We start from the raw sequence: 13,369 nt of genomic DNA on the forward strand, positions 1-13,369 counted from the left end.
AATTGTCTGTTTAGCCCTTGGAGTGTGTGCAGTATAAGTGCAGGTCAATTTTAAAGCAGGCAACAGAGCATTCATAATGGGTTTCCCTTTTAAAAGCACAGTAGACCAAAAATAAACCTGACAAAGGGCAGCTGTAGAGTTTTAACATGTGGAAAACTCCACAGGCAGCAGTTATGTAACTGGAAAGAAAAGAAACATAATAAATATTTCACACCGTTAGATGAACTTCCAACTCTGACACGTGAAAAGCAAAGAACACAAAACACACCTTAACTCTCCAAAGAGCACAAAGCTTACGCTGAGAAGGGGCCAAGGCTCTTGCTAAAATCGGAGCCCTGCCTTCCAGCGTGAGTCCTCATTGCTTTTTTTTTTTTTTTCTTTTTTTTCCCCTCTCGCGTCCAAGGCGGAGCCGGCGGATCCCATCTCCCGGCAGCGCCCCCGCCCCCCCGCAGCTTCGCCCGTTGGACAGAAATTTTCCAAAAATCTCCACCCCTAGGCTGAAAACCCGAAAAGTTTTGTGCCAAGGAGAGGGAAGAAAGGAGTTGGAGCGAGGCGGGCGGAGTTGCCCTCCACCGCCGCCTCCCCCCCCCACCCCGCCCGAGCGCCCGCCGCCCGTGCCTCCCGCCCCCCCTGGCTCCTCACCCCGGGGACAGCTGGCAGCCCCCGCGCGGGACCAGACACAAAGCCGATCAATCCCGGCGGCGCGGGGGCGGGGGGACGCCCGCCGGGGCTTCCCTTCCGCTCCTCGCCTCCTCCTGCCCCCTCATTAGGACCCAGCCCACACCTCGCCCGGCATCCACGGCCCTCCCGCTCCCACCCTCCACCCCACAAAAGGAACAGCCCAGACCACCCCCCCCAAGTCCCCGGCCAAGCCAGACCTGCCCCTAGGCGGCCGGCTGAGAAGGCGCCCCCGGCAGGGGGAAACTGACATCCATTGGGGTCCGCCCACCGCTCCCCTGGTCTCCCCGGAGCCGGCCTCTCCTCTCCTGCCCCAGAAGTTCAGCCCTCCCGGCCCCCCCCCACCCCCCCACCCGGGCCCTCCCGCGCTCCGGCCGCCGGGACCCTCGGCTTCCGAGGCGCAGCCAGCTCGGACCCCGAGAAGATGGCGAGGAGGAGCCGCCACCGCCTCCTCCTGCTGCTGCTGCGCTACCTGGTGGTCGCCCTGGGCTGTAAGTTGCTGGGGTACCTCCACCCTTCCGCCCGCGCGTGCTGGGACCGTTCCCCCCACCCGGACCTCCAGCCCCGGGACGCGGCGCGCGCCGACGGCTGTCTCTGGCGCCCCGGGCTGCGCGCGTGTGCCGCGGGGGCCGTCTGGCTTGGCACCCCGGCGAGCGGGAATCGGGGTGCGGGCCGGCGCGGGGGCGGCGGGGGGAGGGCGGGCATCCGCGGTCGATAGCCTCCGATTTTGTCAGTTCTGGTTCAAGAACATTAAGAGTCCACACCAGCAGGCTTCTTGCAAAGTTGGGGTAAGTTTTCAGAGACCCAGGGACGCGAACAGAACGCAAAAACTCAAGCACTACTTCTAAGATGCTAAGATCTCAAGATGGCATCACAGGGAGGCAGGCGCTGGCCACACTCCTCAGGACCAGAGAAGGGGGTCGGGTCAGAGTTTTTCTCGGGTTTCCGAGGCTCCCGACCGCACGGGTGCGACGCAGTGCACTTGTGGGGCAGCGGATGAGGGGAATTCGTGACTGCTGAGCCAGAATTCCTTTTATCCTCTCCACCTGCACTTCTACGTTCGGTTAGGGAAGTCTGGTCTGGGGATTCCAGCCAGCTGCTGTGTCCTCAGGGGACTTCCAGCGGAATGATTGTTAGAAAGATTCAGAAGCTGAATGAACGAGTAGCGGGGGGACGTCCCAAAGCCAATTTCACGGGGTGGTTCTAAACAGGATTTGCACGGATTCTGAGCTCATGAGATTTAAAATCCTGGGAACGTTTCCTATTATTTTGTTTTCTTCGCCTTAACTTTTTAGGAAAATGGGCGAAATTGCAATAGATCTGTAGCACTTAAGCAATCCTTTTGGTTTTATTTTTTTTTTCCTCTTTTTTTTTTTTTTTAACAGAATGGGTTATTGTTGCTATTCAAGTTCTGGTAATATAATATTTAAAATAACCCGCCGGATAAGTGTCTAATACCATAATACAGTGACTTTTTTCTCACGCTCTTACTGCCAAAGTGAGTATTCCTGAACTCGATGTGACGTGAGCTTTGTTCCTGGGGGAGGAAGGCACAAGTTGTCTCAGGGAACGGGGTGCGCTGACCTATATTATAGAAAATCAAACCGGGGAGGCAAGGCTTCACAATAAAACCATTATGCAATTTTGAAATATCAATTGGTATCAGGTTGAACACACAAAAGAAATGCAGTGATGAAGAAAGGCAGCAAAGACACACAGTGGGGCAACTGTAACAAAACTGCTGGGAAAGATACATATTTTGTTGATGGTCCTAAATTTCAAATTAAAACAAGTCTGACTTTAAGAATTGTCACTAATTGAAAACAGACCAAATGGTTTTACTCTGCTCCTTCTTATTCAGTGATCAAATGGGCAGAATAACCTCTTCTTCAGGCTTTGATTAAATCTAACTATTAGCTCTTCTAACCCTGACTCCAGTGGAGGAATAATTTGGGTGTGGGGGGGATCTTTTCTATATCGTTCCTAGGATGCCTAAAAGTCTGGCATTGCAAGAATGTTTTCATTTCTTTGTCTTTTTTTTTTTAATTAACTTTTATTTTATAACAGTTGATTTAAACAAATATTGTGAAGATAGTATGGAGATTTCCCATACATACCACACCCACTTTCTCCTTTTATTAATATTTTACATTAGTCCGTTACGTTTGTCATAATTAATGAAACAATTTTGACACATTATTATTAACTAAAGTCCACACTTTATTCAGATTTCTTTCATTATTATCTAATGTCCTTTTTTATTGCAGGATCTCATGCAGGATACCATATTACACTTAGTAGTCATGTCTCCTTAGGCTCTTGGCTGTGATAATTCCTCAGACTTACCTTTTTTTACCTTGTCAAGTTGGAGGAGTACTGGTGAAGTACTTTGTAGAATGGCCCTTAGTGGGTATTTTTCTGATGTTTTCTCATGATTTCTATACCAGTATGGGCTTGTGAATATTTATTTTATACTTTGGATTACAGTCTAATATGATTATATTTATTTTAGTGCTAACATTCTTCCAGCTTTGGCCATTGGGAGTTCTTCCAGTGGTTTCTGTATCCTTGGACATAACCCTCTCGTTGTATAAATGTATATGTGCATTTTTGTTTGTTTTTAGTGCTTCCTCACTTTCTGGCAACACAAAATGCTTCATGCTGATCGTGTATATTTCCTGCTCTAGTCCTAGGATGAGCCATTTCTCTCAGGAGCCCTGGTTCCTTTTAGTGGAGAACGGTTAGAAACCAACATGCTGTCAGTGTTGTTGAAAAACAAGAGTCTTCTTCAGGGCCAGGTTTCACTCCATAATCCTGTTTGTGGTTTATCCATTCAGGTTTCATGTCCAGATCCCAAAACTGGGTATTACAGGCTATGTATATATCAGCCACTGTTCTAGGGACTTTCTTGAATATTCTCTTTTTAAGTTCTCAAAAATGCACAAGACTGAACATATCTTCAACTTACAGATAATGAACCCCAAGGCTCAGGAAAGCTCACTTACGGAGGCTGAAAAGAAATGAAGCTGGGATTTGAGGATCTGAGGATTTGTTCCATAGATTATTGGACTTCTCTCTTTCTTTTTGAATCCAAGCACTGAACCCTTTCCGCTGTCTTCATTCAGGAAAAGACTTTGTGGATTTCTTATGCTCTAATTATATACTCATCTTCTTAATATCCACCCCAAATATAACTGTACCACCCTTTTATCCTTGATCCTATTATATATAATATCACACTTATTCCATTCTTTCATTTCTATTTGCCCGCATTTTCATCTCTTTCTTAGTAGTCTAGAAGATTTTTGTGGTTGCTGCTGTTATTTAAACTATGATTTCGGTGTACCTGTTGATATATGGACATTTATTTGTGTGTTTAGTGGAACTGTATTTTTCTTTACCATTAAAATGGGAACTCCACGAGGGGAAGAATTTCTTCATGTTTGCACACCACTGTGTATGTGCAATGCTGAGCACAGTGCCTGGCTAATAGTAAGCGTAAATAGATACCTGTTGACCAGCTCTGAAGAGAATGAGGTGGAATAAATGAAAGAAATGTATGGGTGGAATTAATGATTCTGATACACATCATGAAGCCCTAATTCTAAGTAGGTGACGTCTCAGATTTCTCTGAGGCGACATCTAAGCCAAGGAGTCAAATGTGAATGAGAGCAATGTGCTGTTCTTAACACTACATGGCTGGTAGCAGTCAGTCCTCAAATCTGGACTGGAACCAAAGCCAGGCCACTTGGCCTGTGAGTCTGTAATCTCTCATCAACTGATGAGGACTGTGGAGCAGAGAGAAATCTGGATCTTCTGCAAAATCACCAGGTTCTGCCCCAGGGGTGGGACTTACCCAAAACAGCACACCAGGGATCCAGTGCCAGGAAAATCCTGCCCTCTGTAAACATTGTTAAGAACAAAGCACAATCCATTTGTGGGGGGAGAACTGGCTCCATCCAGGCATGGTCTTAATTATTTGATGAACGTAAAGGTCAAACTGGGCTTGCTGGTAGACCTGATGACCGGTTTAAGACTCAGACACAAATGGCATTCAAAAATAAGTCTAAAACAAAAAGTTAGCATAAAGAGAACAGTGAGTTCCCCTTGGCTGAGAACACTCCTTTAACTTTCCCCCGGAGCAGTTTAATGAGAGGAGTCTGTGAATTTACGTATGTTTGCTCTACCCATTTTCTATCACTTTGGTTTCCTCCTGCTGGCCTTGCTGGTAGAGAAGATGTTTTGAACTATGCAAGCTAGCGCTGCTCTGTTTGTCGAAGTCGGACCAGAAGATCTCTGTAAAGGCCATTATTTAAAATAACCTTTTCATCCCATAGCACTGCTGACTCAGTACTCCTGTGTTGCCAGATTGATGCTTTGAGGAAGATAAAGTCGAGGAGGGGAAAAGGGGGCCAGGATGTAGGTCAAGTGCTTACTTTGGCAAAAGCAGAAAAAGAAAACTTAAAACCAGGTACTGTTTTCTTGGGAGGGGTTACTCTTAACATGACTGGGACTCAGAAAAACAACCCAACTGTGTTAGTTTCCTATTGCTGCAGAAACAAATTACCACAGATTTAATACAACACGGACTTATTACCGTAAAGTTCCGGACGCCAGAAGTCTGAAATAGGTGTCACTTGGCGAAAATCACATTACGCTTGGGGGCGCCTGGGTGGCTCAGTCGGTTAAGCATCAGTCCAACTGCAGCTCAGGTTATGACTGCACAGGTCATGAGTTCGAGCCCCGTGTCGGGCTCTGTGCTGACGGCTCGGAGCCTGGGGCCTGCTTCGGATTCTGTGTCTCCCTCTCTCCCCCCACCCCCTAGTCACACTCCATTTCTCTCTCTGTCTCTCAAAAATAAACAAACCCTAAAAAAAGAAAAAAAAAGTAAAATCAAAGTACGCAAAGGGCAGCTATCTTCTGGAGGTTCTAGGGGAGAATCAGCTTCCAAGGTGTTTTTCCAGCTTCTAGAGGCCACCGCCTCATCGTCCCATTCCTTCAGCCTCAAAGCCAGCGGTGCCAGGCTGCCACCAATCTGGTTTTGTCTCTCAGCCTCCCTCTTCCATTTAAAAGGACCCTCATAATTACATTGGGCCCACCTAGGTAATCCAGGATAATCTATCCATCCCAAAGTTAGCTGGTTAGCAACTTTAATTCCACCTACAATCTTAAATCCTATTGACCATGTAAAATAACACGTGTATAGGTTCCTGAGATTAGGATGTAGACATCTCTGGGAGGCCATCGCACCAACCAAAATTACGAAGTGCACAGAAGCAGTGCAATCAGTGCTGTAGCCAAGAAAGTTCTAGATCCCATGGGACAACTGTAACTTTTACCTTTATTATTTTTTAAATGGTTCTAATGTTTATTTATTTTTGAGAGAGAGAGAGAGAGAGAGAGAGAGAGAACAAGTGGGGGAGGGGTAGAGAGAGAGGGAGACAAATAATCCGAAGCAGGCTCCAGGCTCTGAGCTGTCAGCACAGAGCCCGACGTGGGGCTCGAACTCACAGACCTCGAGATCATGACCAGAGCCAAAGTGGGTCGCTTAACCCACTGAGCCACCCAGGATCCCCTGTAACAGTTACCTTTAAATTATAATTCATCGTGATATAGAATTGTGTTTTTTGAGTCATATTTCAGATCACGTATTGTAGCAGTAATGACCATGCACTCTGAGGCTGAGCTCTATGTTCAGTTACTAACTAACTGTATGACCTTGTACAAGTTATTTGATTTCTGTGTGTGTCACTTTATCCATCTGTACTGGCGATAATCCCAGTAATAGACTTACGTCCTAGAGGCGTAGGGAGAAAGAAATGTGTACACACGTATAGCACACATTAGAAAAATGGTCCTGTTAGTATTGACAACATTTGGAGGCAGTGGAGTTAAACATTCATGTTATTGTTTATAATGGATTTCCTGTATATATGAGAGTCCTGTCTAATAGGACTGTATATCTGTGTATCTATCTCCATGAAAAGAACATGCTAGGCAAGTCAAAGTGGGGGTGGAGACCACTTCAGATATGGAGGGAACGATGTTGCCCAGAGGTACTTGGGCAAGAGCAAGCAGGAATGGAAGAAGTCCCTTATGGCCAGAACGTGGAGGAGAGGAGAGGGCAAAAGGCAGCACCCAGGTGGTAGAGGGCCTTATGGGACAGATTTAGGATGTTTGAATTTATCCTCAAAACTAGGAGAAGCCCATTGAAGGTTTTTAATCACTGAATATCAGTTAGATTTGCATTTCAAAGAGAACATATTGGATGGAGTAATGAGAATGGGCAGGGTGGATGGATGGGAAGTTGAAGTGAGGAGCCCAGTGAGATGTTAGTAGAGTGGTCCAGGCTATCACTTCCTAAGTATTTCCTTGATATGGCTTATTGAAATCTATACATGCATATATATATATGTATATATAAAATATATATATATATAAATTTATATATATATATAAATTTTATATATATATATGTATATATATATAAAATTTATTTGTTTTTGAGAGACAGAGACAAGTGAGGGAGGAGCAGAGAGAGAGGGAGACACAGAATCCGAAACACGCTCCAGGCTCTGAGCCATCAGCAAAGAGCCCGATGTGGGGCTCGAACTCATGAACCATGAGATCATGACCTGAGCTGAAGTCGGACGCTCAACCGACTGAGCCACCCAGGCGCCCCTATATGTGCAGATATATAATTAGACATTTACATTCGCCCACGTGGGAAATCAAATACCTAGGTCCTGGTTAAGGAGATTATAGGGAACACATTACACTGCTTTCTGGCCCTGCTGAAAACAGCTGACCAGTATCTAGTCAATGATATATAGAAGTCAGGTCTTACCTGTACTCATGAATTCCTTGGACTGTGTTGGACTGTGTTATCTTATCTTATCTTGTTCTCCACCCTGCTTTCGACATCTGCTCTTTTGTCGTCTTGGGAAGCACACACTTCCCATACGTTCTTTCGGGCACGTAGCCACTGACATATTACGCAATGTCTTCCCTTTGATGTATGCCTAATAAATATGGGAGCTTGAGAGCAGCTTGGGGAGACTTCTCTTAGCCTCCCTCTCACCTCTCTTGACTTGCATGGAGTCTTGAGTAATTCTTTCTGCTGCCCTCAGCTTTGCTGGACAAAGCCAAAAGCTGAACCCACACACCCACAGAAAATTGTTTTATATCTGAGATGTAGTTAATTGAATTTAATCAGGTATTTGAGAAAAAATTGTTCATTGGTTTTTAAGGAATTTTTAAAAATTGTGTGTGCTGCAAATGCTTCTAAGTTTCTGTTCAGCCCCTAACATCTAAGCATGAAACAGTAGCTTTAGGGGCTACTATTTATCATTTTTCAGTATTATTCTCTTTCCCACCCCTGGGTTTGTCTTCCTTCAGTATCGTCTTACGTATTTCCTATGTTGCCATCCTTAGACAGGTGACTGGATTGCATTTGATAGGGAGAGGAGTAGCCTTCTGTGTTAGTAAGTATGTGAGGGTGTGCACGTATGAGTCGGAGACACAGTAAGAGAGAGGTAGGGGTGGGGAGAGAGAGAGGGAGAGAATGTGTGTGCTCACATGAATGCCTGGTAACAGGACCACAAAATCCTACTCTTGGGACCTTTAGGCCGGTGAGTGGATTGGAAATGTTCTGTAGTTTGAATTCTTCCTACATTTTCTGAACAGAGAAGCAAAGAGCTCCTGCACCTGGTCCCATGAAGGTGTTTCAAGAGCTACCCTCTTAGCTCTGCATGGTCTTGGGTCAAACAGCCCTGAGCAGGAAGCCTTGTGATCTTAACAGATAGGAGTTTCAGTGCTTAACTGAAAACTTTTGCCTTTCTCTCTTTCTTTCTTATGTCAACGGCATCAAGGTTTTATTTGTTTCATTAGATTTTCTGTTCTGTTTCAGTTTTCAACATTTTTTACAGGGACGGTTTGGGACTGAGTTGTTTTTATAATGGCAAAGAGTGAAAAAGCCTGACCTGGGCTTACTCCATTATTCTGGGTGTTTCTAGTTCACTCACTCTCATTTTGTCAAAACAGTCACTTGTTTTTGGTTTTTAGTTTTAGCTTTGCCCAGACTCTAAAAACTTGCTAAATACATTATTATGGCCATAATCAAAGACCAAAATAGATCACTGTTGAATGCATTTACTTACACGTTTCATTAAAAACAGTGTATGTATATGGTAAGTTCAAACAGTACAGAAAGGTTATAAGGTGAAAAATAACTCTCCAGCCCCCCACCCCTGGCCTTCTATTCCACTCCTCACAGATAACCCACTCTTAAGTTTTTGGCATATAGTTTCAGAAAACTTGGGGGAAAAAATATAGTCCTAGCATATATGAGCATACCTGTATAGTTTCTTTAAAAATAAAAAGTCAAAATTTAAGGGTACCTGAGTGGCTCAGTCAGTTAAGCCTCTGACTTTGACACAGGTCATGGCCTCACAGTTTGTGGGTTCGTGCTCCGCATTGGGCTCTGTGCTAACAGCTCGGAGCCTGGAACCTGCTTCGGATCCTGTGTCTCCCTCTCTCTCTGCGCCTCCCCCACTCATGCTGTGTTCTGTCTTTCAAAAATAAATAAATGTTAAAAAAAATTTAATAAAAAAATAAAAATAAAAATTTACTGTGCTTCTTGTTCTGTCCTTCCAACAAACCAAATCATATTATGTATATTCTGTGACTTCCTGCAAAGCTTTATTTTTACTAGTAATGAAGCCACAACCCAAAGCAACTTGTCACAAACAGGACTCGTGACAGCATCTCGCAGAGGCCTTTAAAATCCTTAAGGTATATAAAAAAAAAAAAAAAAAATCCTTAAGGTAAAATACAGCAAACCAACAAAAGTAAATAGTGAAACAAAGTGAATAGAACAAAACAGAGGGAGATAAATTCCCAGACCAGTGACGAAACCTAGGAAGGGAAGAATTCCAACTCAGATGCAATGAAAAAGTCCAAAGAAAAGTGTAAAGGCCAACGCCCAGAGAAAACCAACACCAGCACCAGCTAAGACTTACAGACAAGTGCAAACTGGTGCTATTTTTAAAGGAGACCAAAGAAGAAGTAATGACCGCAAATAAAAAGGGAACACGTTGAACTACTGGGAAAGTGCTAAATTTGAAAAGGCAGAATTGTGCTCATGTTTTAAAAAAGGCTCGAGAGGCACTTTCAAATAGGAATGGATTCTAATCAGAAGTCAGAACTCCCACAGTAGCATGAATAGTAACTTGAGTGTCTGTCCAATAATCTAAACATGCAGTTGGCTATGTCTTAAAAGATAGGATAAAAATTCTACATAAGCTGATTGGAGCCATGGATTGTTGCCCTTTGGCTCCGTGCAATACTTTTGGTCCCAGAACAAGTCAGGTGCTTTTGTGTCCTGTGTGTGTAAGGGAGTGAACTATGCCATTTTAGATACAGTGTTTCTCCTTCCCAGACATCTTCTCTGCTCTTCTGTTGTCATTGTTGAAATTTTCTCCATGTGCCAAATGCTACTCCTCCCTGAATGTCTAAGCCCCTTCCTCGTTCTCTTAACCCTCCTCAATTCCCCATTCCCGGTGATATTAGTGTGTTCCTGGTTCTCTTATGGTACTTACTGGGCTGTACCCTTACCATGTTTACATGTGCTGCTCTCTGGATTGTGAGTTTCTTAAGGCCAGAGAGAACACATCTTTGTGTCTCTAGCACCTAGAATCGTGCCTGACACCTAATGGTTCTCTAGTAATTAGTTGAATGTAAGTAAGTAACCTCAAGTGTAATGTTTATTTGTTTCTTACCTTCCTAAAATTACATTTAACAATTTTTTAAAAATATTTTTTGAGAGAGCGAGTGCAAGCAGGAGAGACAGGCAGAGAGAGAGAGAGAGAGAGAGAGAGAGAGAGAGAGAGAGAGAGAATCTTAAGCAAGCTCCACACTCCACTTGGAGCCTGACACAGGACTCAGTCTCATGACCATAAGATCATGATCTGAGCTGAAACCAAGAGTTTGACGCTTAACAGACTGAGCCACCAAGGTGCCCCTAGAATAACATTTTAATAACAAAAGTTGCAGGACATATATAAAATGAATATTTCCTAATGAATGCATAATTTTACTAAGAGAACTCCCTCCTCCCCTGTTAATATGGTTTCCCTAGAGTTTAGAGTTACAAGGTAATATACAGACTGGTCTGCCTTAGGGAGTTTTAAGACATTTTACTGATTGCCTGATGCCTCCTTGTATTGTAAGAAGAAGAAAAAAAAAACCCATATAAGCTCTTGGATTAGTAAGCATTGACTAAAAGCTCAGATGAATAAAAGAATACCTTCTCACAAGTTGCCTGAGATAAAACACAATACAGGATATTAGAGAGTGGTCAAAGTACTCTCTGGGATAAGGGTCCAGTTTTTCCCCTCACAGTCCAATCCCTTTGCCACAATTGGTATCATAGCAACCCATGTCCCACAGTAGGTAAAAGTTTGATAAAAGGTGGGGGGGGGGGGCTTATAAAGTTATCTTTATTTCCAAACCAAAGATGACTTTCCTAGGCATTCTTCTCCAGTAACCATATCTTCTTGTGGGATTTTGACACCTGCTCATTAGCAGGGAAAAATTTTTTTACTGGATCCAGATGACTCATCAAGAAGGTCCAAGGGTACCGTCTCATTGCAAATGCTAGGATTCGATGCATCCTAAGAAATTCAGCTCTTTGCGCTACTCACCCCCATAAAATCTAATGAGCATGTTGAAATGTTTGAACAACACTGCCTGGAACACTGGCCTTCCAGACTTTTTTTTTTTTATTCCATGTCCTACTTCTCTTAAAAAGAGCATGTGCCCCAACATACATTTTTAGTAATGGATTATATACATGTATTTCTGTATCAATATATTATACTAATTATAAAACATATGTAAAGTAAAAAAAACAAATGAGATAATGAAAAATAAGTAGTAACGTCTTGGGACAGAAATGAGGTGGTAATGGCCCCATATTACAGCCCTTGCTTGATATGATAAAACCTCTATCATTAAAACTCTGTGAGACTGGTACTGAATAGACTCACAGACTAATAGAACAGAATATAAGTTGGCCCAAGTTCATTGGAAATTTAGTATAGATGTAAGACCTATCTTTCTATTTATGTATATAAAATACTAGCATCTCAAACCATAGAGAATGCTTAACAAATATCATTATGATTGGGTAGCCATTTGAGGCAAAATGGATCTGATCCTGACACTGTGCATGAAGATAAACTCCAAATGGATCAAAGATCTAGATGTAAGTGAGTAATAAACTCACCACCCCCCCCCCAAAAAAAAACCCAAAAGCGTGGGTACATTTTTCTTTTTTTTTTTTTTAATTTGTTTTTTTCCAACGTTTATTTTATTTTTGGGACAGAGAGAGACAGAGCATGAACGGGGGAGGGGCAGAGAGAGAGGGAGACAGAATCGGAAACAGGCTCCAGGCTCTGAGCCATCAGCCCAGAGCCCGACGCGACGCGGGGCTCGAACTCACGGACGGCGAGATCGTGATCTGGCTGAAGTCGGACGCTTAGCCGACTGCGCCACCCAGGCGCCCCAACATTTTTCTATAAAATATATATGAAAAGAGCATCTTCATGAAAAAAAAATAACATACACAAGTCAAAAGACAAATGACTGATTAAAAAAAGATGTCTGCAATTTAAATCTCAACCAAACAGTATTGTCACTGACGTACGAACAAGCCCTAAATATGGAAAGAAAATAAAAATATAAAGAACAAAATAGAAAAATGGTGCACATACAACACAAACCCCAGAGAGTTCCCAGAAGAAAAATTGTAACAGCTCTTCAGATACAACGCTGCCCTCAACATCACTTAAATGCAAATTAAACTGTCACAGAGATAACGTCTCTTCGCTGCCAGATTAGCAAAAACACAGAACTCATCTGCATACTCTACTATTGAAGCTGTGTGCAAACAGGCACTCTCGCTGCTGACGGGCTGTGTAGTGATTAATCTACTATGGAGAGGAATTCAGCAATACATACAAAAATTACATGTCTACTCTGACTCATCAACCCCACTACTGGGAGGCTATGGAAGGACCAGTCTGTTATCACCTGAAACTACTGACTAATCTTAACATCATTAAACGTAGACATTCAAACATTGTATGATACAACAGGAGGCACATAGCGTTCCCCATGTAGTGTTTATGCTCATCCCTCAAAAAAAAAAAAAAAAAGAATAATTGACCTTTATTTGGATCAAGCCTCTAACCAAGCTAACATCTCTTTATACGAAGGTAGATACACAAATTAGAGATATGGATAAACTTAGAAAGTGGGTGGTTCTATAGAATAACTGACCAGCTTTCCATGACAAGTCAATGTCATGGAAGGAAAAAATAAAGGCAGAAGGGAGAAAAGGGCAGGTTAACTCTAGATTAAAAACAAGATGAGACACGGGGCGCCTGGGTGGCTCGGTCGGTTAAGCGGCCGACTTCGGCTCAGGTCATGATCTCGCAGTCCGTGAGTTCGAGCCCCGCGTCGGGCTCTGTGCTGACAGCTCAGAGCCTGGAGCCTGTTTCAGATTCTGTGTCTCCCTCTCTCTGACCCTCCCCCGTTCATGCTCTGTCTCTCTCTGTCTCAAAAATAAACGTTAAAAAACAAACAAACAAACAAAAAAAAAACAAGATGAGACAAAGAGCCCAGGAGG

The 13,369-nt window shown here is 43.4% G+C and overlaps 1 protein-coding gene across 4 annotated transcripts in view; it reads left to right on the forward strand.

Moving 5' to 3' along the window:
* Positions 1-573: 573 nt before the first annotated feature.
* Positions 574-13,369, forward strand: part of JAM2 (junctional adhesion molecule 2) — a 63,518-nt gene continuing 50,722 nt past the window's right edge. The window contains exon 1 of one of the 4 annotated variants that reach the window (XM_047874245.1): positions 574-1,169. In XM_047874245.1, coding sequence (XP_047730201.1) covers positions 1,103-1,169 — 67 coding nt within the window. In that variant the 5' untranslated portion in view covers positions 574-1,102. Of the gene's footprint in view, positions 1,170-1,372; positions 1,467-13,369 lie in introns of those variants that run through there. The other 3 variants (XR_007155492.1, XM_047874246.1, XM_047874247.1) reach the window with 3 other exon arrangements.

Source organism: Prionailurus viverrinus, chromosome C2, assembly GCF_022837055.1.
Source record: "Prionailurus viverrinus isolate Anna chromosome C2, UM_Priviv_1.0, whole genome shotgun sequence".
NCBI lineage: Eukaryota > Metazoa > Chordata > Mammalia > Carnivora > Felidae > Prionailurus > Prionailurus viverrinus.